The 27,823-nt window shown below is 42.4% G+C and overlaps 1 protein-coding gene across 14 annotated transcripts in view; it reads right to left on the reverse strand.

Moving 5' to 3' along the window:
* Window positions 1-21,247, reverse strand: part of LOC309493639 (cell adhesion molecule CEACAM5-like) — a 76,629-nt gene extending 55,382 nt beyond the window's left edge. For all 14 annotated transcript variants that reach the window (XM_082162805.1, XM_082162797.1, XM_082162804.1 and 11 more), the window contains exons 1-2: window positions 21,196-21,247; window positions 20,747-20,819 (exon numbers count right to left, since the gene is read on the reverse strand). In XM_082162805.1, coding sequence (XP_082018931.1) covers window positions 20,747-20,819; window positions 21,196-21,210 — 88 coding nt within the window. In that variant the 5' untranslated portion in view covers window positions 21,211-21,247. The remainder of the gene's footprint in view (window positions 1-20,746; window positions 20,820-21,195) is intronic.
* Window positions 21,248-27,823: the final 6,576 nt, after the last annotated feature.

Consider the following 27,823-nt stretch of genomic DNA (forward strand, 5'->3'; position numbering starts at 1 on the left):
CCAATTGATAAAGAGTCATTTATTATAGCAAGAACTGAGGGACATAAAGGACCAAAGCAAGATTTAAACAGGCCACCAGGCATGGGATCAAGTATGCAGGTGGTAGCTTTCATACTAGAAACCTGGTTGCAAAGCATCTCAGGTTGCAATAAAGTAAATTTAGATAAAGGAATGCCAGAGAACCTAGGAGTATTAACTGTAAGATCGGCAGACTGCAAGGAATGAATATTTGTGCGAATATTGTAAATTTTTTCACTGAAAGATTTGAGAAACTCATTACACAGCCAGCCAGATGAAGTCAGAGAACTGACACTATCTACATTAAGTAGACTGTTAATTGTATGAAAGAGCTTCCTGGAATTGCTTTGATTAATATCAATAATATTTGAGAAATAGGCAGATCTTGCAGTTTCAATGGCTACTCTGTAGTTTGACAAGCAATCTTTCCAGGCCTGGTGGAACACATTTAAACCAGAGTGACGCCATTTTCGCTCTAATTTCCGACACACAGCCTTCTGTGTACGCAAATCACCATTATACCAGGGGGCTGACTGTGCAAATGAAACATTACGTGTTTTTATGGGTGCAAAGATGTCCAAGTTGGCTGTAAGGACATTATTAAATACTGAAATTTTATCCTCAAGAGGAGCAGAAGACATGCCAACTAATGAAGATACAGTCGAGTTTGCAAAGGTAACATGATCAATTGATTGCCATTTACGGAAAGAAATAGTTCGTGAAGTCTCTCTACTAGAATGAAATGTCTCAATATTAAAAAAGATAGCTAGATGATCAGAAAGTCCAGTATCCACAACAGAGAGATTAGAAAGAGATGAGTCATTTGCAATAATTAAATCTAACGTGTGTCCTTTACAGTGAGTAGGGACATTTACAAACTGAGAAAAATTAAAACAGTCCAAGAGTGATAGAAAATCCTTGGCCAAGGGACAGGCTTTCTGATCTACATGCAGGTTAAAATCACCCAGAATCAAAATTCTCTTAAATCTGACGGACAATATAGAGAGAAGATCAGCAAACTCAGACAGAAAGTCCTTATTTAGTTTAGGAGGTCGATAGATAGTGACCATGGCAGAATGGAGAGCAGAGTGAGTATCAGACACATTTAAAACAAGACATTCAAAAGTTTTAAAAGGAGGAACGGATACAGGGTGAATCTTGTATTGCAGTTTGTAAAGAACTATAATACCACCACCTCTACCTGTAGTTCGTGAAACGTCAATGAGTCCGAAGCCCGCGGGAGTCAGCTGATTAAAAAGAAAACCATCGTCCTGTTTGTGCCATGTTTCCGTGATGAAAAACAAGTCTAGCTTCTTGTCCATGATAAGATCCGCCAGCAATAGAGCTTTGTTGTTCACAGAGCGCGCGTTTAGTAGCGCGGCTTTTAAAGGGCTTGCAGACACCGCATCACAGAAATGCCGCTCGTACGGCAGAGCAGAAAAGTTAGTAAGATCAACCCCGGAGGAAGACAGTCTTGTAATCCTTCGCCGACAGTTCAATACTGGGATGGAGGACGACGAGGAAGAGATGTAGCTTCGTCCTGTGCTCCGATGAATATACCGCTTGGGCCGCAGTAATCCAGTCCTGTCACAGTGGTCATAGGTGTCCCCCGACAGATAGTAATTCCGCTTCAGGGATAAGAGCTGGCGAGAGGTGTACTGTAAGGCCATGTTCATTAAAGCCTCGTCTGCGTCAGCTCCCAATAAACCTAACTGTGAATCCACAGAGCCGATAGAAAGCAACCAGGCCAACACCAAGAAAAACAATTTCCCGGCAAACATGAAGAGAGCACACGGCATCACAACGGATAGAGAGGAGCGGCAGCCAGAGCGCGCCAGCGTACCCTGCTCACCCGTCAGCCGGAAGTCAGCCGGAAGATACGTGCTCCCAATGAGCCAAATAATGAGAAAGAACCAAATTGCTTACCACAGCTATGCAGACGACACACAGCTGTACTTAGCCCTATCGCCTAACGATTACAGCCCCATTGACTCCCTGTGCCGATGCACTGATGAAGTCAACAGTTGGATGTGCCAAAACTTTCTTCAGTTAAACAAAGATAAAACTGAAGTCATTGTGTTTGGAAACAAAGATGAAGTTCAAGGTGAACGCATACCTTCACTCTAGGGGTCAAACAACTAAATATCAAGTCAGGAATCTCGGTGTGACACTAGAGTCAGACCTTAGTTTCAGCACAGCAAAAACTCCAGTGTTAAATGAACTCTCCTGGGAGTTTATATGGCTCCGGACTCAAGAGTGTTAAAGTGTTAAAATACGAGTGTTAAATTAACACTCAAGAGTGTTAAAGTTAATGAGATAATTAAGTGATTAATTTAGTGATGATTGAGCATTATTGAAGACACCTGATGTTAACAAGCAGAATCACTGAAGGAGAAAAAGCACAATTTTAAGTCACCATTATGGAGATCAGTGTTTGCTTTAGTTGGGCTTGTGACCCTTACATATTTAACTTTAGTTTTTATTTGGTTGTTGTATCTGAATTATAACTACCAGATGAACAAAGAGAAAAGTTGATCAGGTGGTGTTGGTTATGTTTTGACATCATCATCATTTGACCTGAATCGTTAAACTCATTTAGAGTCTAATCTCTGGCTTAAATGTATATTGTTAATTATAGCATCACTGTGATTCTACAGCACAAAATCCAGAATTTTCTAAATAATCCAACGGATGTTTTAAAAGTTGTTCTGATGAAGATAAAAAAAATTCTTTAAGGCACACACAGACATCAAGAATCAGTGTATGAATCTCAACAATGGTGACAAACAGAATATTCAGTTAGGAAAAGGAAATTACTAAGACACTTCAGATCATAATTTATTCATACCGCAATGCATGATGGGAGCCATTAATTAGTTTTGATTGGTGGCACCCAGATTGCACTGCAACATGCTTTATTATTGTCACCATTGTTGAGATTCACAGGCTGATTATTGATGTCAGTGTGTCTTAATAAATTCATTTTCAAAGTCTTTTGATCAGAACAACTTTTGAGGAATATTTTGGATTATATTGAAAATGCTGAAAATTGTTTGATATAGAATCACAGTCTGCTGTTATCATCAAGATAGTCATAACTCTCAAAATGAGATTTGTGATTCAGGCCAATTTATGATTATGTCAAAACATAACTGATAACCTTTCCTCTTTATTCATCTGGCAGTTATAACTCAGATACAACAGCCAAACAAAATCTAAATCTAATGATTAAAGGGTCAAGAGACCAACTATAGCAGACACTGATCACCATAATGGTGGCTTACATTTTTTTGATTTTCTCCTTTGGTGATTCTGCTTGTTAACATCAGGTGTCTTCAATAATGATCAATCATCACTCAATGAATCACTTAATTATCTCATTAACTTTAACACTCTTGAGTGTTAATTTAACACTCATATTTTAACACTTTAACACTCTTGAGTCTGGAGCCATATAAACTCCCAGGAGAGTTCATTTAACACTGGACTTTTTTGCTGTGAGTAGTCATGTCAAAGCAATAAGAATTGCAAGAATTAGATGCTTTGTTTCCAGACAAGACTTAGAGAAACTTGTGCATGCTTTCATCACCAGAAGGGTGGATTATTGTAATGGACTCCTCATTGGCCTTTCCAAAAAGACCATAAGACAGTTGCAGCTCATACAGAACGCTGCCGCTAGGATTCTGAGCAGAACCAGAACATATGAACATATCACACCAGTCCTCAGGTCTTTACACTGGCTCCCAGTTAGATTTAGGATTGATTTTAAAGTATTATTACTGGTATATAAGTCATTCAATGGCCTAGGACCTCAATACATTGCAGATACAGTATGCTCACTGAATATAAACCCAACAGATCACTCAGATCATTAGGATCATATCAGCTAGAAATACCAAGGGTTCACTCTAAGCATGGTGAGTCTGCTTTTAGCTATTATGCTGGAACCAGCTTCCAGAAGAGATCAGATGTGCTCCTACAGTAGTCACATTCAAATCCAGGCTCAAAACACTTCTGTTTAGCTGTGCATTTACTGAATGAGCACTGTGCCGCTGTTCGTCCGACTGTACTGTACTGTATTTTATTTTATTTTTCTAAACTGTTTTAATTATTCTTATCTCTTTTTATTATTTTAATGTCTTCTATGTAAAGCACTTTGAATTGCCATTGTGTATGAAATGTGCTATATAAATAAACTTGCCTTGCCTCCTCTTACACACACCCTCTTCCTCCTCTTATACTCATACTCTTCCTCATCTTACACTCATACTCTTCCTCCTCTTATACTCATACTCTTCCTCCTCTTACACATACAATCTTCCTCCTCTTACACACACTCTTCCTCCTCTTATACTTATATTCTTCCTCTTCTAACTCACACTCTTCCTCCTCTAACTCACACTCTTCCTCTTATACTCATACTCTTCCGCCTCTAACTCACACTCATCCTCCTCTTATACTCATACTCTTCCTCCACTTACACACACACTCTTCCTCCTCTAACTCATACTCTTCCTCTTCCTCCTCTAACTCACACTCTTCCTCCTCTTACACTCACACTCTTCCTCCTCTTATACTCACACTCTTCTACTCACACTCTTCCTCCTCTTATACTCATACTCTTCCTCCTCTAACTCACACTCTTCCTCCTCTTATACTCACACTCTTCCTCTTCTTACACACATACTCTTCCTCGTCTTATACTCATACTCTTCCTCCTCTTATACTCATACTCTTCCTCCTCTTATACTCATACTCTTCCTCCTCTTACACGCATACTCTTCCTCCTCTTACACGCATACTCTTCCTCCTCTAACTCATACTCTTCATCCTCAAACTCACACTCTTCCTCCTCTTATACTCATACTCTTCCTCTTCTTACACACTTACTCTTCCTCCTCTTATACTCATACTTTTCCTCCTCTTATACTCATACTCTTCCTCCTCTTATAATCATACTCTTCCTCCTCTTACACACAATATTCCTCCTCTTACATACACACACACTCTTCCTCCTCTTATACTCATACTCTTCCTCTTATACTCACACTCTTCCTCCTCTTATACTCATACTCTTCCTCCTCTAACTCACACTCTTCCTCCTCTTATACTCACACTCTTCCTCCACTTACACACACACTTGCGTTCGATACTATAGATCATACATTACTCTTAGATCGACTACAAAGCACCATGGTATAACAATACTACGCATGTTTTAAAGAGAGAAACACGTATTTTAGAGCGTAAATGGAAACAAACTAATTTAGAGGTCTTTAGAATCGCGTGGAAAGACAGTATGTCACGTTATAAAAAGGCCCTAAAAGCGGCCAGGGCTGAGCACCTCCGCAAACTAATAGAAAACAACCAAAACAATCCAAGGTTTTTATTTAACACCGTGGCTAGACTAACAAATAAACAGACGTCACCCGAACAAAATATCCCGTTACAGTTCAGTAGTAATGATTTCATGAACTTCTTCACTGAGAAAATAGAAAGCATCAGAACCACAATTGTAAACGTTCAATCTTCAATGGCGCCTTATAATTCAGCTTCAATTATCACCCCGAAAGAACAATTACAGTGCTTTACAACTATAGAACAAAAAGAGTTAAATAAACTTATCACTTCATCTAAAACAACAACATGTTTATTAGATCCTATACCAACTAAACTACTGAAAGAAGTGTTACCTGTAGTGGAAGATCCTCTCCTCAATATTATTAACTCGTCTTTATCTTTAGGTCATGTTCCAAGAACATTTAAACTGGCAGTTATAAAACCTCTCATTAAGAAACCACAATTAGATCATAATAATCTAGCAAATTATAGACCCATTTCAAATCTTCCATTTATGTCTAAAATATTAGAAAAAGTGGTGTCCGCTCAACTGGGCTCTTTCTTGCAACAAAATGAGATCTATGATAAGTTTCAGTCTGGATTCAGACCGCATCATAGCACTGAAACTGCGCTCGTTAAAATCACAAATGATTTACTTTTAGCTTCTGACCAAGGCTGTATCTCAATACTAGATTTACTTGATCTTAGTGCTGCGTTCGATACTATAGATTATACATTACTTTTAGATCGACTACAAAATTATACTGGTGTTCAAGGACAAGCACTAAGCTGGTTCAAATCATACCTATCTGACCGCTACCATTTTGTCTATTTAAATGGAGAAAAATTGATCATAACTCCAGTAAACTATGGAGTGCCGCAGGGATCTGTATTAGGCCCTCTGTTATTTTCAATATATATGATGCCACTTGGAAATATTATAAGGAAACATGGAATTAGTTTCCATTGTTATGCTGATGACACTCAAATATATATTTCATCACGGCCGGATGAAAACGCAAAATTTTCCAAATTGACAGAGTGTGTTAAAGATATAAAAGATTGGATGACCCGTAATTTTCTTTTATTAAATCCAGACAAGACAGAGGTAATACTTATCGGTTCAAAAAACCGCCCACAAAACCTCGCACAATACAACTTTAACATCATAGGATGTCCTGTTACTTTATCCTCTACAGTAAAAGACCTGGGTGTTATACTCGATTGCAACCTGTCTTTTGAAAATCATATTTCATATGTTACAAAAACAGCCTTTTTCCACCTTAGAAACATTGCTAAGCTACGTAATATGCTATCAGTTTCTGATGCAGAAAAGTTAGTTCATGCATTCATGACCTCGAGACTGGGTTACTGTAATGCTTTACTAGCTGGTTGTCCTGCATCCTCAATAAACAAGCTACAGTTAGTCCAAAATGCCGCCGCTAGAGTTCTTACTAGATCAAGAAAATATGATCATATAACACCGATTTTATCATCACTGCATTGGTTACCTATAAAGTTCCGTATTAATTACAAGGTATTGCTACTGACCTATAAAGCCCTAAACGGCTTAGCTCCAGTCTATTTAACGGATCTTTTATCACCCTATAATCCATCGCGCTCTTTAAGATCACTAAATTCAAGGCTTTTGGTCATACCTAGGATATCCAGAACCACCAAAGGAGGGAGAGCATTCTCACATTTGGCTCCAAAACTCTGGAATAGTCTTCCTGATACTGTTCGTTGCTCAGACTCGCTCTCCCAGTTTAAAACTAGATTAAAGTCGCATCTCTTCAGCCAGGCATTCATATAATCCTACAGTTCAAACTACAATCCGGCCTCTAGCTCATAAATGCCAGAGGAGAACTGGCCCCCGACTGAGCCTGGGTTCTCCCAAGGTTTTTTTTTCTCCATTAGGTCACCTGATGGAGTTTTAGGACACCATTAGGTCACTTGATGGAGTTTTTCGGTTCCTTGCCACTGTTGCCTTTGGCTTGCTCAGTTGGGGATATTTTGGGGATATTTAATTTAATTTTATCAATCAATAAATTCCTCTTGAAACAAACTTTGTTGTATTATTTTAATTTAATACTGTGAAGCTGCTTTGATACAATCTGTATTGTGAAAAGCGCTATACAAATAAACTTGACTTGACTTGACACTCTTCCTCCTCTTATACTCATACTCTTCCTCCTCTAACTCACACTCTTCCTCCTCTTATACTCACACTCTTCCTCCACTTACACACACACTCTTCCTCCTCTTATACTCATACTCTTCATCCTCTAACTCACACTCTTCCTCCTCTTATAATCATACTCTTCCTCCTCTTATACTCATACTCTTCCTCCTCTTACACACTTTGGGCCCTATCTTGCACCCAGCGCAATTGACTTTGTACACCGACGCATGTATCATTCCTATTTTGCACCCGATAGATAGAGAGATAGATAGATAGATAGATAGACAATTTATTATAAAAGCATACATCTAGCTTACACATTTACCCAAATTATCATACGCCTGTTTAACCGAAGTTAATTTGGGTGGGTTTCTCCATTTCAACGTAAGTTCTCTCTTTTACGGCCGTGACGAGAGCGTTGCTCTCCTTGGCTGTGAACCGCTCCTGGCGCGCGCCTGGCAAATCCGCCGTTACAATAGCAATCCGCTATGGAAAAAGCGCGTCTGCTCTTAAAGGGAATGTGAGATGTCGCTCTGATTGGTTTATTTCACATTACGCCCAAACCACACCTATGAATAATGAAGCTACTTCAGACCAACCCATTTTAGATTTGCGCCTGGCGCAAGAGTAATTTATCCCGCCGGGAAAATAGCAACAGCGCCGAGACCCGCCCACAAAGTTACTTGCTCTTTGCGCTTTACACTTGCATTTCAGATCGTTAAAATAGGGCCCATACTCTTCCTCCTCTTACACACACACTCTTCCTCTTCTAACTCACAGTCTTCCTTCTCTAACTCACACTCTTCCTCCTCTTACACACATACTCTTCCTCCTCTTACACACACACTCTTCCTCCTCTCATAGTTATACTCTTCCTCTTCTAACTCACACTCTTCCTCCTCTAACTCATACTCTTCCTCCTCTAACTCACACTCTTCCTTCTCTTATACTCACACTCTTCCCCCTCTAACTCACACTCTTCCTCCTCTAACTCATACTCTTCCTCTTATACTCATACTCTTCCTCCTCTAACTCACACTTCTCCTCCTCTAACTCACACTCATCCTCCTCTTATACTCATACTCTTCCTCCACTTACACACACACTCTTCCTCCACTTATACTCATACTCTTCCCCTTCTAACTCACACTCTTCCTCCTCTAACTCACACTCTTACTCCTCTTATACTCATACTCATACTCTTCCTCCTCTAACTCATACTCTTCCTCCTCTAATACTCACACTCTTCCCCCTCTAACTCACTCTTCCTCCTCTTATACTCATACTCTTCCTCCTCTTACACACATACTCTTCCTCCTCTTCCTCCTCTTACACACACACACACACACACACACACACACACACACACACACACTCTTCCTCCTCTTATACTCATACACTTCCTCTTCTAACTCGCACTCTTCCTCCTCTAACTCATACTCTTCCTCCTCTTATACTCATACTCTTCCTCCCCTAACTCACACTCTTCCTCCTCTTATACTCATACTCTTCCTCCTCTAACTCACACTCTTCCTCCTCTTATACTCATACTCTTCCTTCTCTTACACACACACACACACACACACACACACACACACACACACACACACACACACACACACACACACACACACACACACACACACACACACTTTTCCTCCTCTAACTCATACTTTTCCTCTTATACTCATACTCTTCCCCCTCTAACTCACAATCTTCCTCATCTTATACTCATACCCTTCCTCCTCTTATAGTCACACTCTTCCTCCTCTTACAGACACACTCTCCCTCTTCTAACTCACACTCTTCCTGCTCTAACTCATGCTCTTCCTCCTCTTATACTCATACTCTTCTTCCTCCTCTAACTCACACTCTTCCTCCTCTTATTCTCATACTCTTCCTCCACTTACACACACACACACACACACACACACACACACACACACACACACTCTTCCTCCTCTTATACTTATACTCTTCCTTGTCTTACACACACACACACACACACACACACACACACACACACACACACACACACACACACACACACACACACACTTTTCCTCCTCTTACACTCATACTCTTCCTCCTCTAACTCACACTCTTCCTCCTCTTATACTCATACTCTTCTTCCTCCTCTAACTCACACTCTTCCTCCTCTTATTCTCATACTCTTCCTCCACTTACACACACACACACACACACACACACACACACACACTCTTCCTCCTCTTATACTTATACTCTTCCTTGTCTTACACACACACACACACACACACACACACACACACACACACACACACACTTTTCCTCCTCTTACACTCATACTCTTCCTCCTCTAACTCATACTTTTCCTCTTATACTCATACTCTTCCCCCTCTAACTCACAATCTTCCTCATCTTATACTCATACCCTTCCTCCTCTTATACTCACACTCTTCCTCCTCTTACAGACACACTCTCCCTCTTCTAACTCACACTCTTCCTGCTCTAACTCATACTCTTCCTCCTCTTATACTCATACTCTTCCTCCTCTAATACTCATACTCTTCCTCCTCTTACACACATACTCTTCCTCCTCTTACACACACACACACACACACACACACACACACACACACACACACACACACACACACACACTCTTCCTCCTCTTATACTCATACACTTCCTCTTCTAACTCACACTCTTCCTCCTCTAACTCATACTCTTCCTCCTCTAACTCACACTCTTCCTCCTCTTATACTCATACTCTTCCTCCTCTCATACTCATACTCTTCCTCCTCTAACTCACACTCTTCCTCCTCTTTTACTTATACTCTTCCTCCTCTTGCACACATACTCTTCATCCTCTAACTCACACTCTTCCTCTTATACTCATACTCTTCCTCCTCTTATACTCAAATTCTTCCCCCTCTAACTCACACTCTTCCCCGTCTAATTCACACTCTACCTCCTCTAACTCACTCTTCCTCCTCTAACTCATACTCTTCCTCCTCTTATACTCTTCATCCTCTTATACTCAAGTCTTCATCCTCTTATACACACACTCTTCCTCCTCTTATACTCATGCTCTTCCTCCTCTAAGTCACTCTTCCTCCTCTTATACTCAACTTCTTCCCCCTCTAACTCACACTCTTCCTCCTCTAACTCATACTCTTCCTCCTCTTACACACATACTCGTCCTCCTCTTATACTCATACTCTTCCTCCTCTAACTTACACTCTTCCTCCTCTTATACTCACACTCTTCCCCCTCTAACTCACACTCTTCCTCATCTAACTCACACTCTTCATCCTCTAACTCACACTCTTCCTTCTCTTATACTCATCCTCTTCCTCCTCTTATACTCATACCCTTCCTCCTCTTACACACATACTCGTCCTCCTCTTATACTCGTATTCTTCCTCCTCTAACTCACACTCTTCCTCCTCTTATACTTATACTCTTCCTCCTCTAACTCACACTCTTCCTCTTATACTCACACACTTCCTCCTCTTATACACACACTCTTCCTCCTCTTATACACACACTCTTCCTCTTCTTATACACATACTCTTCCTCCTCTCCCTCTTATATTGTTTCCATCTATTGTTGCTATCAACTTTCAATGCAACATTTTAAGTCAATTTAGGCACTTTAAACTGTCTTGTATTTTGTACAGTTGGTTTCCTCTCATCATTAGAAATAAGTCTGAACAATTTTGAGTCGTTGTGTGTAAACGATGACAACTGTGTTGTAGTTATGTTTAACTTTTGCCTGCCTGTGTTTAGCGTTTTGAAACATAAGTGCATCACAGTGAGAAATGTGTTTTAATGAGTGAGAAAGTGTTTTGAGTTTTGCAAAAAGAGTGCATGAGATTTGCAAACAGCGTTTTAAATACCTGAACTTGTATAATGTTTTACAGAAAGAATGATTTATTTGACAAATTGGTTTAGGCTATTGAGAATTTGGTTCAGAGAAGTGGGTTTAGTGTTTTAGCAATTCAGAAACACTGTATATCCTGGAATATGACTAAATCAATATTTAACATATATACATTCACTTACGAGAACAAGAGCAAAAAATATTCACGATCTAGTGCTAGGGCAGGGCTGTGAACTGTCACACATTCAGCCTGAGACTCTAATCGACACGTTTCACACACTCTCACGCCATACACACATTTTCTCACGCATAGAAAAATCGCACCAACACTGACCAGAGGTGTCCAGGGGTCAGAAAGTAGAAGTCCTGCCATATGTGTATTCCACCCATGAACTCAGCAAGAGCAAGCTGATTTAACTAATTAGTTATATCTCCTGGCTGAATTAGCAAATCCAGGTGATTGGAACAAAATACTGAGGAGGACTTTTACTTTCTGAACCTGGACTTTACACCTCTGACACCAACAGACAAGACAGAGCTGGTTACTTTTGAAATGAAACAAATTCTCAGCTCTCAGATTCTGTACATTTTATTTCAAAATTAAAACAATAAATATCGTTTTGGCGTTGTAAATGTGAAGTGGCAGATCGCTGTAGAGCCTCAGTTCAAGCGGCACATGAACCGATCATCAACGAATAAACAATAGGTAGGCTATGTTGAAAGATACAATAAAACTTACTGAAATGTATATGCCTCTGTAGTCGCATAGACTCAAATACATGTATATTGTTATTCATATGTTTTATTATTATGTATTGTTGGTTACCATTTATTAAGTAGGCCCATAGATGTTTATGTTAACATCACTAAAACCTGCGTATACTGGCAGGTGACGCTAGGGGGCAGTGGTGAGCCGCAGGGCGTTTCACTTTTTGACATGAAGGAGTCACACTGCCAGCTATTTCAACATTGTGAAACAAAAAATAATTAATTGTTGTCTTTGTTGAATTTTCAGATTGTACAGCATTTGAAAGAAATAAAAATGATATGTGCCACTAGAAAACACAGCCTCTTCTGTGTGTGCAACACCTCACACATAATATCGATCAACCTGTAACGCTGGAGAAGCATAACATTACATTTACCCCAAGAAAGCCATTTCATGACAATAGCACGTTAATTGGCTAGAAAAATTAGCTATAGAGACCATTTGCTAAATATGTGCACTATATTAGCCTACATATTTATTATATGTTTACCTATATCATTAAATATTAGGGATGAGCAAGTACAGCATTATCTGTATCTGTATCTGTTAACCATATGAATTATCTGTATCTGTACTCGGACTGGGCGGGGCCTAACCCGGAAGTGGGTCGGGTTGACTTGAAGTGGGCGGGGCTTTAACCGGGATGTTATTTTAAGCATGCAATTGATATGGGTTGATCAGAAATTGTTATATATATTGCTGATTAGAAAACGATTTACATGACAGCATCAGCATTGAGCTTCAAATCAATGGTTTTGATCACGATAACAAACTATATACAGAACAAGTTTTGCAACAATGAATACAACACATGCGGTTTCAATTATAAAGTAAAATGTAATGAACAAGAGTTCTCTTACGAGAGGTTCTCTCGTACTGTGTAATATCTTACGCTATGGGGGAAATCTCTTTTCCGCGAGATACTGAAGCCAAAAATTATCCTTAATTTTGGAATAATGTAAAACGCGTTGAGGCAGCATGCAGACATTGGCGAAACAGCTCGCGCGCCTATTAGCTGCTCTGCGGCAACTGCAGCAGCCTATCGAAAGGCCCCGTCCCGCCGAAACGGGCGTGGCCGTGGGCTATAAATGTAGCTCGAGAGGCTGGTATATGATTTTCATCTCTTCAGCGGAGCTCTCGCATCGCTGGATCCAGAGAGAAGAAGCCGCGCCGTCGAAAAAGCCTTTTCAGCGGGACGAGCCTTGCATCGAAGCCGCTGGCCGAGCCGCCTTCTGCTGTGCTATCCGGCGCACTATATCCTTTACAATACTAGTGTGTGTTCGCCGCCGCGACACACACTCTCTCTCTCTAAAAGAGCTCGAGCGTCTTTCTTAAGATGTCTCGCACCTTCTGTGGCTCGTGCCACTCAGTGAGCCCCACTCAGCGACGGGGACCGCCATGTCATCTGCGTTTCCTGCCTGGGTGAAGGACATGCAGCTCTCGCTCTCGCTGACGGCGGATGCCCTCACTGCGAGCTACTGCCTATGGCGACTCTGAGGACTCGCCTGGCATTCTTCCACAAGACTGCACTCCCGCCCGCTGCGGTACCGCGCCGTAAAAAGCACCGTGCTCAGCGGGTCCCGGAGCCTCCTCCAACCGTTACAAGCTCGCCGGTTCGCCCGCCAGCTTCACCGCCCGCTTCACCTGAGTCTATCACTCCCGGACAACGGCCGCCGTCTGCCGCCGCTTCCGTTGTGGATGACACTGAAGAAGTGGCGATTGTAGAGGAGGACAGCTGCTCTATTCTGGCATCAGAAAGTGAGGATTGGTCGAGCTCTGTGGATCTCACCCCCTCTGCTCGCGAGTCTTCCGGGAAAAGAGCGAGCATTGAAGCGGAGCTAACGCGACTGCTCACACAGGCCGTGCAGAGCCTCGGCCTCGAGTGGTCGACGCCCGCGGAGCCTGCGCACAACCGGCTGGATGGTTGTTTCCTGCTAGGAGACCGCGTTTCGCCACCTTCTTCGCCACCTTCTAGACCCGTTTCTTCCTGAGCTTCATCAAGATCTCGCGAAATCCTGGTGTGCCCCCTTCTCAGCCAGGGTGCGTACCTCTGCCTGGGCAGCATTCTCCGTGGTGGACGATGCTAAAAACAGAGGATACCATTCTCTCTGGTGGAAGAAGCGGTAGCTGCCCATCTTTGCCCGCCCTCTGCTGGACGGCGTGCAAAGACAGCGCTTCCGTCTAAAGCCTGCCGCACTACTTCAGCCATGCACAGCCGCGCTTACACCGCCGCTGGACAGGCTGCATCTGCGTTGCACACAATGGCTACATTGCAGATCTTCCAAGCCAACCTTCTCCAAAAGCTGGATGAGGACGGGCCGGAAGCTATCAGCGTGCCGGATTTAAGAAGCGCTACGGATCATGCACTCCTCACCACTAAATCCGCTGCACAGGCCATAAGGCGGAACATGGCCTCTCTCACCGTTGCTGAGAGACACTTATGGTTGACGCTCTCTGAGATGTCGGACTCGGAGCGCGCTGCGTTCCTCGACGCCCCCCATCTCTCCTGCCGGTCTCTTTGGATCTTCCGTCAAAGATTTTGCGGACAGATTCGCTGAGGTGCAGAAAACGTCACAAGCCATGAAGCATTTCCTGCCGAAGCGCGCTAGCTCTGCAACAGGCCGCTCTAAACAGCCGTCTGCTCGAAGCTCCCAGGCACAGCCTCCGCCCACCGCCGCCGCTTCACAGCGTCGACAGGCCCGGGACTCGAGACCGCGCTCTCGCTCTGCTGGCCGCCGCCCCCCACGTGGGCCCCGGCAGAAGGTTGAAATAAAGCCCGAGGCCTCAAAGTCTTCCTAGCCCGCCTAGGAAAACGACAGTGTTCAAGTCTCGCTGCGGCCAGACTTCCACCAAAACTTCTCGCTCGTTCAGTTCCAGAAAATGCGACTGTTCCAGTGTATTATGCAGTAAACAAGCCGGTACCACGGCCCGCTTGCCTGCACACAAACGCCGTTTTTACGGCGACCCAGATGAATCTCTCAAAGAGTGTTTTTCCTGGTATCCCGGCCACGGCCGATGGTGTTATGAGTGTAGTAAAAATGCCCGCTGCCCAGTGCCCATTCCTACACCCTCTTCCTCCTCTTATTCTCATACTCTTCCTCCACTTACACACACACACACACACACACTCTTCCTCCTCTTATACTTATACTCTTTCTTCTCTTACACACACACACACACACACACACTCTCTCTTCCTCCTCTTACACTCATACTCTTCCTCCTCTAACTCATACTCTTCCTCTTATACTCATACTCTTCCTCCTCTTATACTCATACTCTTCCCCCTCTAACACACTCTTCCCCGTCTAATTTACACTCTACCTCCTCTAACTCACTCTTCCTCCTCTAACTCATACTCTTCCTCATTTTATACTCAAGTCTTCCTCCTCTTATACACACACTCTTCCTCCTCTTATACTCATACTCTTCCTCCTCTAAGTCACTCTTCCTCCTCTTATACTCAACTTCTTCTCCCTCTAACTCACACTCTTCCTCCTCTAACTCATACTCTTCATCATATAACTCACACTCTTCCCCATCTAACTCACAGTCTTCCTCCTCTTATACTCATACTCTTCCTCCTCTTACACACTTACTCTTCCTCCTCTTATACTCATACTCTTCCTCCTCTTATACTCATACTCTTCATCCTCTAACTCACACTCTTCCTCCTCTTATACTCACACTCTTCCTCCTCTTATACTCACACTCTTCCTCCTCTTATACTCATACTCTTCCTCCTCTAACTCACACTCTTCCTCCTTTAACTCACACTCTTCCTTCTCTTATACTTATACTCTTCCTTCTCTTATACTCATCCTCTTCCTCCTCTTATACTCATATTCTTCCTCTAACTCACACTCTTCCTCCTCTAATTCACACTATTCCTCCTCTTATACTTGTACTGTTCCTCCTCTAACTCACACTCTTCCTCTTATACACACACACTTCCTCCTCTTATACACACACTCTTCCTCCTCTTATACACACACTCTTCCTCCTCTTATACACACACTCTTCCTCCTCTCCCTCTTATATTGTTTCCATCCATTGTTGCTATCAACATTCAATGCAACATTTTGAGTCAATTTAGGCACTTTAAACTGTCTTGTAATTTGTACAGTTGGTTTCCTCTCATCATTAGAAATAAGTCTGAACAATTTTGAGTCGTTGTGTGTAAACGATGACAACTGTGTTGTAGTTATGTTTAACTTTTGCCTGCCTGTGTTTAGCGTTTTGAAACATAAGTGCATCACAGTGAGAAATGTGTTTTAATGAGTGAGAAAGTGTTTTGAGTTTTGCAAAAAAGAGTGCATGAGATTTGCAAACAGCGTTTTAAATACCTGAACTTGTTTAATGTTTTACAGAAAGAGTGATTTATTTGACAAATTGGTTTAGGCTATTGAGAATTTGGTTCAGAGAAGTGGGTTTAGTGTTTTAGCAATTCAGATTCACTGTATAGCAATTTATCAATTCACTGTATATCCTGGAATATGACTAAATCAATATTTAACATATATACATTCACTTACGAGAACAAGAGCAAAACATATTCACGATCTAGTGCTAGGGCAGGGCTGTGAACTGTCACACATTCAGCCTGAGACTCTAATCGACACGTTTCACACACTCTCACGCCATACACCCATTTTCTCACGCATAGAAAAATCGCACCAACACTGACCAGAGGTGTCCAGGGGTCAGAAAGTAGAAGTCCTGCAATATGTTAATTCCACCCATGAACTCAGCAAGAGCAAGCTGATTTACGAGCTCTCACAGCAGCAGGTGCTACCGGGAGAATGGCGACTCCATCCCCAGGTGGTCAAGCTGATTTTCAGGTGCTTCGGGGCTGCACAGGTAGATCTGTTTGCTGCCCCGGACATGTCTCACTGCCAGTTGTTCTATTCCCTGACCGAGGGGACCCTCGGCACAGATGCTCTGGCACACAGCTGGCCCCGGGGCCTACGCAAGTATGCGTTTCCCCCAGTGAGCCTTCTTGCACAGACCTTGTGCAAAGTCAAGGAGGATGAGGAGCAGGTCTTGCTAGTTGCGCCGTATTGGCCCAACCGGACCTGGTTCCCAGAACTAGTACTCCTCGCGACAGCCCCTCCCGAGCCCATTACTCTGAGAGAGGACCTGCTCTCTCAGAGACAGGGCTCCACATGGCACCCACGTCCAGACCTCTGGAAACTCCATGTCTGGTCCCTGGACAGGACGTGGAGGTTCTAGGTGACCTACCACCCGTGGTAGTTACGAGGCGCCTCTATGCACTGAAGTGGAACCTTTTCGTTGACTGGTGTTCTTCTCACGAGGAGAACCCCCGATCTTGCTTGATCAGAGCCGTGCTTTCCTTCCTGCAAGAGGGGCTAGAGCGAAGGCTTTCTCCCTCCACCCTTAAAGTGTATGTTTAGCTGGCGACAGGACGTTGCGTCTCCCATTCCGTCCTTCAGGGAACGAGGGTTACATTAGTAACCGGAACGTTCCCTTTCAGCCGCTCACGTTCGATTGCCGCACATCACCATAGAGTTGAAGGTACGTTTTTGAGAAAGCACGACTTGATCATCAGGTTCCTGAGGGGGGCGAGGAGACTAAATCTGAGACCACATTTTTGAGCCCTTGCAATCAGCTGAGTTAAAAATCCTGTCCTGTAAGACAGCTCTCTTGGTTGCATTGGCCTTTATCAAGATGGTAGGGGACCTGCATGCATTTTCGATCGACGAATCATGCCTAGAATTTGGCCCGGATAACTCTCACGTGATCCTGAGACCCCGGCCCGGATATGTGCCCAAGATTCCTACCACTCCCTTCCAGGACCAGGTAGTGAACCTGCAACCGCTGCCTTCGGAGAAGGCAGACCCAGCCCTGGCTTTTCTCTGTCCCGTTCGCGCTCTCAGGACCTCAAATCAGCTCTTTGTCTTTTACGGAGGCCAGCAGAAGGGAAAGGCCGTCTCCAAGCAGAGGATGGCCCACTGGATAGTGAATGCCATCGCCTTGGCTTATGAAGCCCAAGGCGTGCCCTGCCCACCCAGGTTGAAAGCCCACTCCACTAGGGGTGTCGCTTCTTCTTGGGCGCTGGCACACGGCACCTCGCTGACAGACATCTGTAGAGCTCCAGGCTGGGTGACACCTAACACGTTTGCTAGGTTTTATAGCCTTCGTGTTGAGCCGGTTTCTTCCTGTGTGCTCGCTTCAACCAGCCGGTAACACCGAAGTTCCCGCTCTAGTGTCGGCATGCTGCGCCACTCCCTTCCACTGGAACGGATACATGCGCTTTTTGCTCCAGTCGAGTTCCCCACTCAGGCGAACCCTGTGAGTTCCTCTGCACCCCTTCAGCAGTCAGACATTGCGGAGCATCCGACACCAGGCCTAGTGCTCATATGCTTGTGTAACTTGTGCTAGGCTGGGTTCCATATGTGGTGATCCCTGCGTCGATCCCATATGTGTATTCTTCTACGACCAGCTCCCTGCGGTGAGCCCGTGTCTTTCCCAGAGTCCGCTCTGCCGTCACTGTCCGGTGCTGCCTCCCCCTTCTCAGGTGGAGCCACCCCAGTGACATTTCATATGTTGCACTGCCCCTATCCGGCCAGTCCATATGTGCATTCTCCACATGGTACCTCCCTTCAGGCAGGATGTGTCTTCCGCAGCGTCCCTCTCCCCTGGAAAGGCACGCTTTCCCAATGTTATCCAAGAGATCCTCTGTGTGGGGTATAACAGAACTCAACATTGAACTCTCTCTATGCAGGTCTTCCACCCCAGCCAGTTGGGGGTCTGAGAGTCTGCGTAGGGCGCTGGATGTGGCAGCAACCGGGGCGTTTTCCATGGCATCCCAATTACATTGTCACGTCAACGTTACATTCGAACGTGAGCGGCTGAAAGGGAACGTTCCGGTTACTAATGTAACCCTCGTTCCCTGAAGGAAGGAATGGGAGACGTAACGTCCTGTCGCCACCTTTGCTGACCATCGCTGCAATGGCCGTCACAATCTCGGCTCCTCAGCGAAAAACAATGTGTGCGTGCGCCTGCTTCCTGTTTATACCCGCGCTGCGGGGCGGGTCACGTGACGCATTTCACGCACGCCAACGTTCATTGGCTCGTTCTGTAGACACACGAAGATGATAGGGCTCCCTGAAGTGATCCCAATTACATTGTCACGTCGACGTTACATCTCCCATTCCCTCCTTCAGGGAACGAGGATTACATTAGTAACCGAAACGTTTTGTTCAATCAAATGCTCTGAACTTTGAGAAAGTCCCTTCCCCTAAACCATGTGACACTGACTAGCAAGTAGCAAAAGACTATTGAATATTTCTAAAAGGGACAAGCGTTTGACATGTTCAACACAAACTTCCTGTTTCAGAGAGAAATATGTGAGTACAGGATGGAAGAAAGTGTTGTATGAAGGTAATATGATGCCATAAAGAATCTCATGCACAGGGTAAGATTTGTGAAAGTGTACATAAGATTGCAAGCATAAATTAAATTTGCATGTGCAAGAGAAGATTTGTAAAGGTGTAAATCGCCTAAAAAACTAGTGGTTACACGATGGCATTGCAGGTGATAAATGGTGCATAATTTAGAGATGCTCTTAAAATACACGTTAAAGGGAAAAAATATTATTGTAACTCATTTTAGTAAAATAATAATAGTAATTCCGCAATCCTCCCAATCAGTAGACAGGTAAAATTATGCATGCAGTAGTGCAGATACTAGATTTTCTTTCTTAACACACCAGCTCGAAATTCAGTATGGACTCATATAGTCAGCCTAATGGTGCACAGGCTATTAAGCAATCATGATAGCTATTTGTTTATCTATTTATTTAACATGTATGTGTGCATTAAAAGTACCATTTCGGCAACGAGAACGTTTCTGAGCCAAATGAAGATAAAGATGTGTTCTGGTGACTGCCGTGTTAATTGAACCAGTCAGATAAGAGTAAACCTAGAGTCAGCGAGAAGCTCATCTGATTGGCTACATGAAGAAGGTGGACCCGCCTTCCTCTTCATGCTTGCAAAACTCAATGAGTGAGAGAATCGTGCCAAAACTGGAAGCGCAGGTAAAAGAAAGACGTAACTCTACAAATCGGGTTATTTCTGAACTTTTTTGCCCCATGCATAAAGACAATTGCAACAGCTTATTTTTTTTACACAAAGTTTGATTTTATGCAATTAATCTGTTTTGCAGTTCCTTGCTTTCGGTCGCAAATTGCTGTTCACAGGCCTGCAATACTTTTGGCCATATTTGTGCGCAAAAACTGTGCCAAAAGTGTAAGCGCGGAAAAATGGAAGTCAGAAGAATGCAGATCCTATTTATTTTGCGTTAGCATGAAGCTGCAGCTTCACAATACATGAATTACACTTAGAATAACAGTTAAATGCTGCAAATATTTTTTTCTTACACTTTGAAAGGCGATTTACACCTTTACAAATCTTCTCGTGCATGCAAATGTAATTTACGCTTGCAATCTTATGTACACTTTCACAAATCTTACCCTGCGCATGTGATTCTTTATGGCATAATATTACCTTCAAAGAGGTGTTTCTAATGTGAATGTAAGAGAGACTCACCGTGAATCATGAGCAGAAAGAAGATCAGAGGAAGAGGATTAGCCATTCTGACCCACATCAGCATAACATATATCTATAATACAGCATTCAATTCAATTCACATTTGTTTGTATAGCGCTTTTCACAATACACATCATTTCAAAGCAGCTTTACAGAAAATACACGAGTCCACATTACAATTTAGAGTGATCTGTTATCAGAGGAAACTGTCTAAGTTATGCATTTCAGAAAAATGTACATATACAAAATCACAATTAGCTAAAAATGTATTAAACAATGTAATAATTTAAGGCAGAAACAATGAGCTCATTGAAGTAATGAATACTTGCATTAATATATTCATCACTTAAACAAGTATATGTAAATCACCCTATTCTTAACATTTCTCATGTAAATACACGTATGTTATATGAGCAATAATCATTTAAGAAAGAGTTTGTTTGTCTTACCGTGTTGAAGCTCATCAGATCAACAGCAACCAAATGACTGACTGTTTTAACACAAGCACTTTAGCTTTATAGTGAAGGACTTTGTGTGGTTAACACTGTTTATTAACGAACGCCCATCGACGGAAATATCACAGTCCCTCCCTCAACAAGAGAACAACATTACTGAACTAAAACTAACTAAAGAGAAATAATGATATTTTTCTTTAAGTTGAAGATGAATAATTGTGAAGATGAAGATGAATGATAGTGATTTACAGGTGAGGCTCATCAAGGTTGATGTCAGACGCAGGAGATGGTGACCTCTGGTGGCAGTTTGAGGCATTGAACGAGCATGTATGAGACGAGATGTGTCAAACTGCAGAACTTTATACGTGATTGTGTAGTCTCCCACTGAAAAGGGGAACATAGAAATATTAAAATAACGACAGACACTGCGTTTCCCTCAATCTCTGTATTATGAGTGGGGAAAGGGAACCGTGTGCCTGATAATAACTCTCCATGCTCGCCCCACCTCTTGCTGGAGTCCTTCGGTACAAACTACATGAACCAATGAAATAACCAATCATAACAATAATATTCTCTTCTCAATACCTGCTACAACTGCAGTTTCAGGCCAGCAGCTTCAGACCGGACGTTAGGAGCTGACGATCACCTAAAGCCTGCTTTATACCAGATATGGTCTCATTACTGGGAGATACCAGGATCTGTGGATCTACCATTGGAAATAGTGTAATGGCTAACTTGTATCACTTGTGCCTTGATAACCAATCACATTACAGCCTTGACGTCATTGAGGCTGTGTCTGAAATCGCCCCCTATACCCTTAAATAGGGCATTATTTGAGGGAACAGCCATTTGTAGTGGTGTCTGAAACCATAGTGGACGTTATCGAGTTCACTCATTCAATCCCACAATGCACTGCAATAACAAGAGCACAACAGATATACACTCAATGGCTAGAGAATACCCACAATGCACTGTGAGAGTCATTTGCCAAATGAATTCCTGCATCTGAACAGAAGATGGCACCGCAAATGAATCATCCATCCATCCATTTTCCAAACCGTTGGTCCAATGTCACTACAGCATAATATAAAACAGGTATAAATTCCTTTTTTATTGATTATTAAATTAATAAATTAAGGTTTATACATGCTAGTTTCCATGACAGAGTTCAAAGTAAATCTTTTCATTACTACTGGAGCAAACATGTTTAGCACAGCGTTAGCTAGTGTTACGCTTTTTTCCGGCTAAGGTTGCAGGTTTGCCAAAACCACTAACCCTAACTTGACAATAACTATAAGCTCCAGCATAACAAAATACCCAACCCCACCACTAAACCTGACCTTAAAGGGATACTTCAGGATTTAGCATTAAGCTTTGTATTAGTAGAAAACCTGTAGTATTTTCGAATTACCATGCTTTCCACCCTCATATTCCCCTGAGACGAGAGATTTATGTATTTTTTGTCTGGAAAAAATCCTCCGACGACATCAGAATCATCATTTTGCGTCATCGGAGGATTTTTTGGCCAGAGGCTAAAGACTACAGCCAGTAGTAGGAGCTTTCCCGCATGTTTTCAACCCTGCCCATAGAGGGTGGGATCTCACTCACAGAATGTACACATTAGCTGTGTCCCAAAGTGAAGGCTGCGTCCTCCGAAGGCCGTATTTGAAGGCCGATTGCATCACAGCGGCGCGACTAAGGACGTCCCAATTCAAAGGCTGCATCCTTGGAAGGTCGCATTTGAAGGCCAATTGCGTCACCGCGGCGCGATGAAGGTTGTCCCAATTCAGTTCTGCATCCTCCGAAGGCCGTATTCGAAGGCCGGTTGCGTCATCGCAACGCAACGAAGGCTACCCTGATTCAAAAGCGACGCCAAATGCACCCTTCGTTTCCCCGTGAAAAGAAGGATACATAAATGGACACTTAGCGGCCTGTCCTACCCTATTCTACCCCATAAGTCATTGCGCGCCGGTGACGACAGCATTTTTTATATATTTTTAAAGGCGGCCGAGACTAGAGTTCGGTGGTGGACAGCAAATTCACATTTAAATGTATGTTTTCATTTACTCAAATAGCTAGCGAAACCAGAGTTAAAGTTTATTATAAACTTCATCTTAACTCCTTTTCGTTATCATTGCGTGGCTTCATTTGTCAGGTGGTTTGAGGCAAAACTTGTGCTAATATTAGTTTAACGACCTATTTTTAATATTTGCACTAGTCTATCTCACTTGTGTATTATAAGAAATATCACTCACCCTATAAAGCCCACAGCAATAAGAAAAGCAGTTGATAAGGCAATGGGGTTTCACTTTTGTGTTTTTGTAGTGCTGTCATGAAAGCTATGTGGTTTTAACCAAATTTGAGTATATAGAAATATGATTTCTTAAGTATTTTGTATGCATGTCTTGACGTGTCATATTTTGCAGTGTTAACAATGCACTTAAGATTGCACCCCTGTGTTAAGCTTTTTAGAGCAATTCAGGAGAAAAAAAAAATACAAAGTAAGAAAGTTAATACACACGTCTTTGCTGAAATGTATTGTGCTGTTGTTGTTAACAAGCCATGGTTCATTTGCTCTGCCCTTAGAATTGCAAGTGTCCTGGGACAGGTGAGGGTGTGAGTGGGAAACCCACTGCTGAAACTTGGCCCTGGTTTGTCCTCAGAGCCGAGTTAAGCAGTGGGTGCCCACGGTGAGGAGGAGCCAGCACCAGCAGCACCAGCACCAAGGCAGAGGCGAGGAGAGTAGGGAGAGGATGGACAGGCTGTTTTCTCTTCTTGAGAGAATGATTGAAAAATATATTTTTTTTCTACATATTCTTGTTTAACTTTTGTCACTTTTATTTTTTTAAAGGAAATAAAAAATCTGTACATTATTTTTATGCAACTTTAAATGTGTAAATAAAATACTTTTTTTTTGACAGTCATAATTTCTACATGAAACAAACTCTTGTATACTTTCTTTTTTTTCTTTTTTTTATAAAATTGGTAAATGAAAATAATTTGTTCCACAGGCTACATTAAAGTACTTTTTCCAACTATTAACAACATACGTTAAACATATCAAAATCAACAAACATTTACAGTACATAAAATAAGAAAAAAATGATGTTGACTTTTATTCAGCTGAGCAGGGAGACCCTGGAGCTGCTGGACTGGGATGGGCTGCCCCTGGTAAGGGCATCTGGGATGGTCTCCAGAGTGTTTGAGTGCTTATTTCCACTATCCACTAAGTTGTCTACCAACAGGTTTGCAGGGCTGACTTAATCGATGGCTGCCATGTGTCACTGAGTTTTTTGTTGTTTTTTTTTCAAAAAGTAATTTCTGAAAAAAGTAGGCTACTTTTAATAACAAGTTTTTAGTATCAAGAGTAAAACTAGAGGTGTGTATTCTGCAGGGGGAAAAAAATCCTTGTCAGGGTTTTTATTATAGTTTTGTATTTATATTATGCTAGGCCTACTACTGCATTTTACTTCTGAATATTTTCAAGGTTGTTACATTATATACTTTTGTGTAGTTTAATGTAAAATCATATGTGAGGGAAAACAGGTTCAGTAGGTTACTTCACATTTATACGTGAATATTTAACGAAATATGCAGTTCCGAAAATTAAAGTAACAAAATGTAGGTCTATTGTCACTATATTAACAAATTGTTGCTAACTACAGCTGCGTCCCATATCAAAGGGCGCATCTGAAGCGCTCGGACCGATCTAGCCTACAGAGGACTGTTCTTGTCGCCTGGCAACTGTGACAGCTGCCGATGACGAGCGCGAGAAATACTGGACTTTTTTATATTCAATTGGGTTTTATATTCAAATATTATTATTATTAAATTTTATATTTATATAAAAATGACAATAGCCAATTCTGGCTCCATAGCTGTTTACTCAATTAGGCTATATCAAATGAATTATCAGGGTGGCAGCTGTCCTCTCGCACCGTTGAGGAGCGGTGATCAGAAACACCTGGTTGCACAATTAGGAAATCCTAAGAAGGCTACATGGTGCGTCCTTCAAAGGACGCATAGGCTGCATCCTTGAAGTCTTCAGTCCTTCGAAGGATGCAGCCTTCACATTGGGACACAGCTCCAGTGTTCAGCCGTCTTTCTTTGGAAGCTAAGCTAGCAGGCTCTTGTTCTGTGGAGAAAGCCGAGTAGTAGGAGAAGGCTGAGTAGTAGGGGTTACCATCCTCTTTTTCCCGGACATGTCCGGCCGTCGAGATCGTCCAAAATGTCCGGGATTCGGCTTTTGCTTTCTGCAGTCGCCATTCATTGTTTACATGCACACCTTTTGTTTCAATCTAACTGAATTCATTCCGATTGGTGAATCTGAATGTAGTGTTTACATGAATGCTAAACATGTGATCGGTTGATGTGCGTTTTAACATTGCTAAGAAAATTCCCGCTCCTCCGTGAGAGATAGGAGACCGATGCGCCTCAGTAATGACGCCACCGGCCTCGCGCCGTTCTCCCGCGCCCCTCAGCCTCGTCCTGCTCGCCACAGTAAACATAATGAATGGCGACTGTAGAACGCAAAAGCCAAATTGCGGACATTTTGGGCGATCTCGAAAACGCGGGCAGAGCAGACTTGTCACGGATACTCACTAGTAGCCTAGACTTGTTGTTTAACTGCGCGCTCTTACCGGTAGGCGTGGCTTGGGAGTGGCCTCCTAGGGCAGCGAAGCAAGTGCATTCTGGGAGTTGTTGTCTTTCATCCACATAAGCCAAAAATACATTTTCTGGCTTTTCTCAGTCTAGAAAGCTCCAAATTCAAATATAATTTCACATTTCTTCTACATAAATGACCTATTTTAAATACACATTCATCTTTCCAGAGGTGAAGTATCCCTTTAATGCTGCTGTAATCTCCACCCTAACGGCCGGTCTGAGACTGCTGGTCTGGCGCTGCTGTGGCGTGTGGCTCTGCGCTGGGCTAGTATTGTATGAGCGCATCACTAATAAAACTGATCTCTTAAAGGGAAAATTACAGGAACACTAAAGACAGAATAGCAGAAGCTGATAATATTGACCATAAAATGATAGAGTGTCCATTGTGAAGAGGCACAATTATGATTTTGTTCAGTATATTATGGTAAAATTATCAATTATTATTTAAAAGCAGAAAAATGCACTTTATCCACCAATGAACATCATGTTAGCATTTATATTTATATTTTTTTTACACAGCGTGTGACAATTCACCAGCTTTTAACCTTTATTTAATTCCACTGTTACATCATTTGTTTTAACTATACAGAACTAAATCTATTTTAGTGACTCATCACTGATGACCCCTGTCAATCATCAGTGGCTCCGCCCACAGAGCTCAGGATTGGTTCATTTGTGCTCCGCCTCTCACTGCAGAATCTTCCTGTTGATCTGAACAAACAATAAGATGAAGAAAGACTGACTGAAGTTCATCAACAACATTATAAAACCTTTCACAAGATACATAAAACAATCACACTAAACTGAAGAGAGTTTTATTGATTATATTGAGAAGAGCTGCAGGTTCTGACACTTACTGATGGATCAAAGGTCTGTGTGAAAGAGAAGTCAAAACAGGGACAGTAATAGGTGAACGCCAGCCAATGAGATTTCCGTTTGCGTATACAACAAAAATACAACAAAGTATATTGTTTACACGTAGCATGTCAATTCTGCGTGGTATAAGACTCTCTCTCTCTCGCTCTCTCTCTCTCTCTCTCTCTCTCTCTCTGAGTGTGTGAGAAACAAAAAAGCAATGACTAGTGTTTCCCTGTGCATTCATTGAGATGAACTGAAATAGTGCGCTTTGCGGATCGCTTGACGGAGAGCGAAACTCACAAGCACTCAGTCAGTGTTCAGTGAGTGAAAATATATCTGTGTGCCAGTTCCAGACTGTAAAGGTAGTTCCTCTTTTAGCCATAAACTCCTCCTCAGCTTCACTGGTTAAGTTCAGTTCCGCCATAGTTGTTTTCGCTCTGTGTGTGAGCTAACAGAAAAACATAATCAACTAGGCTTTATCGTTGTTAGCGAGGGAAGACTGATTCTTATCGTTAGGGGAATTTTTACCGGTATATCGCAAAGATAATATATCACCCATCCCTATTGAGAAAAGGTTTAAATGTTGATATTTTATTGAAAATAATAAAGTCAGTAGTCACCATTTTGGTGATCAGTGTTTGCTTTAGTTGGGCTCAACTCTTGATTTTATAATGTGGCGATACGATGGGCAAGACGTTTAGAATCACACTTTTATTTATACCCGACTACGCCACCCTGGTGGAGGGCCAGGGAAATACTTCAAAGAAAGACACACAGGTAAGTATTACCCACTGAGGGCAAAGATATAAACCAATGAGACAGGGGTAACAATACAAAACATACTTTATTTTATTAAAACGTCATAAACATCACTAAAAACTCACACCATAGAAAAATACCAATAGAGGTCGTCCAACCCACTTAAATTCACCCCAAATCAGACTGCAAGGCACTGCAAGGCAATTGTGTCAACACACATCACACACTGTGAAGCACACGCCTCTAGACAAAGGCAGCCGGCCTCCCCCATTCCACATCGAATCCCTACCGGCTCCTGGAGACACAGAAAAAGGATTAGCTACTAATTATGAGAAAATTA

Source organism: Leuciscus leuciscus (assembly GCF_965113295.1).
Source record: "Leuciscus leuciscus genome assembly, chromosome: 3".
In the NCBI taxonomy this organism is placed as follows: domain Eukaryota; kingdom Metazoa; phylum Chordata; class Actinopteri; order Cypriniformes; family Leuciscidae; genus Leuciscus; species Leuciscus leuciscus.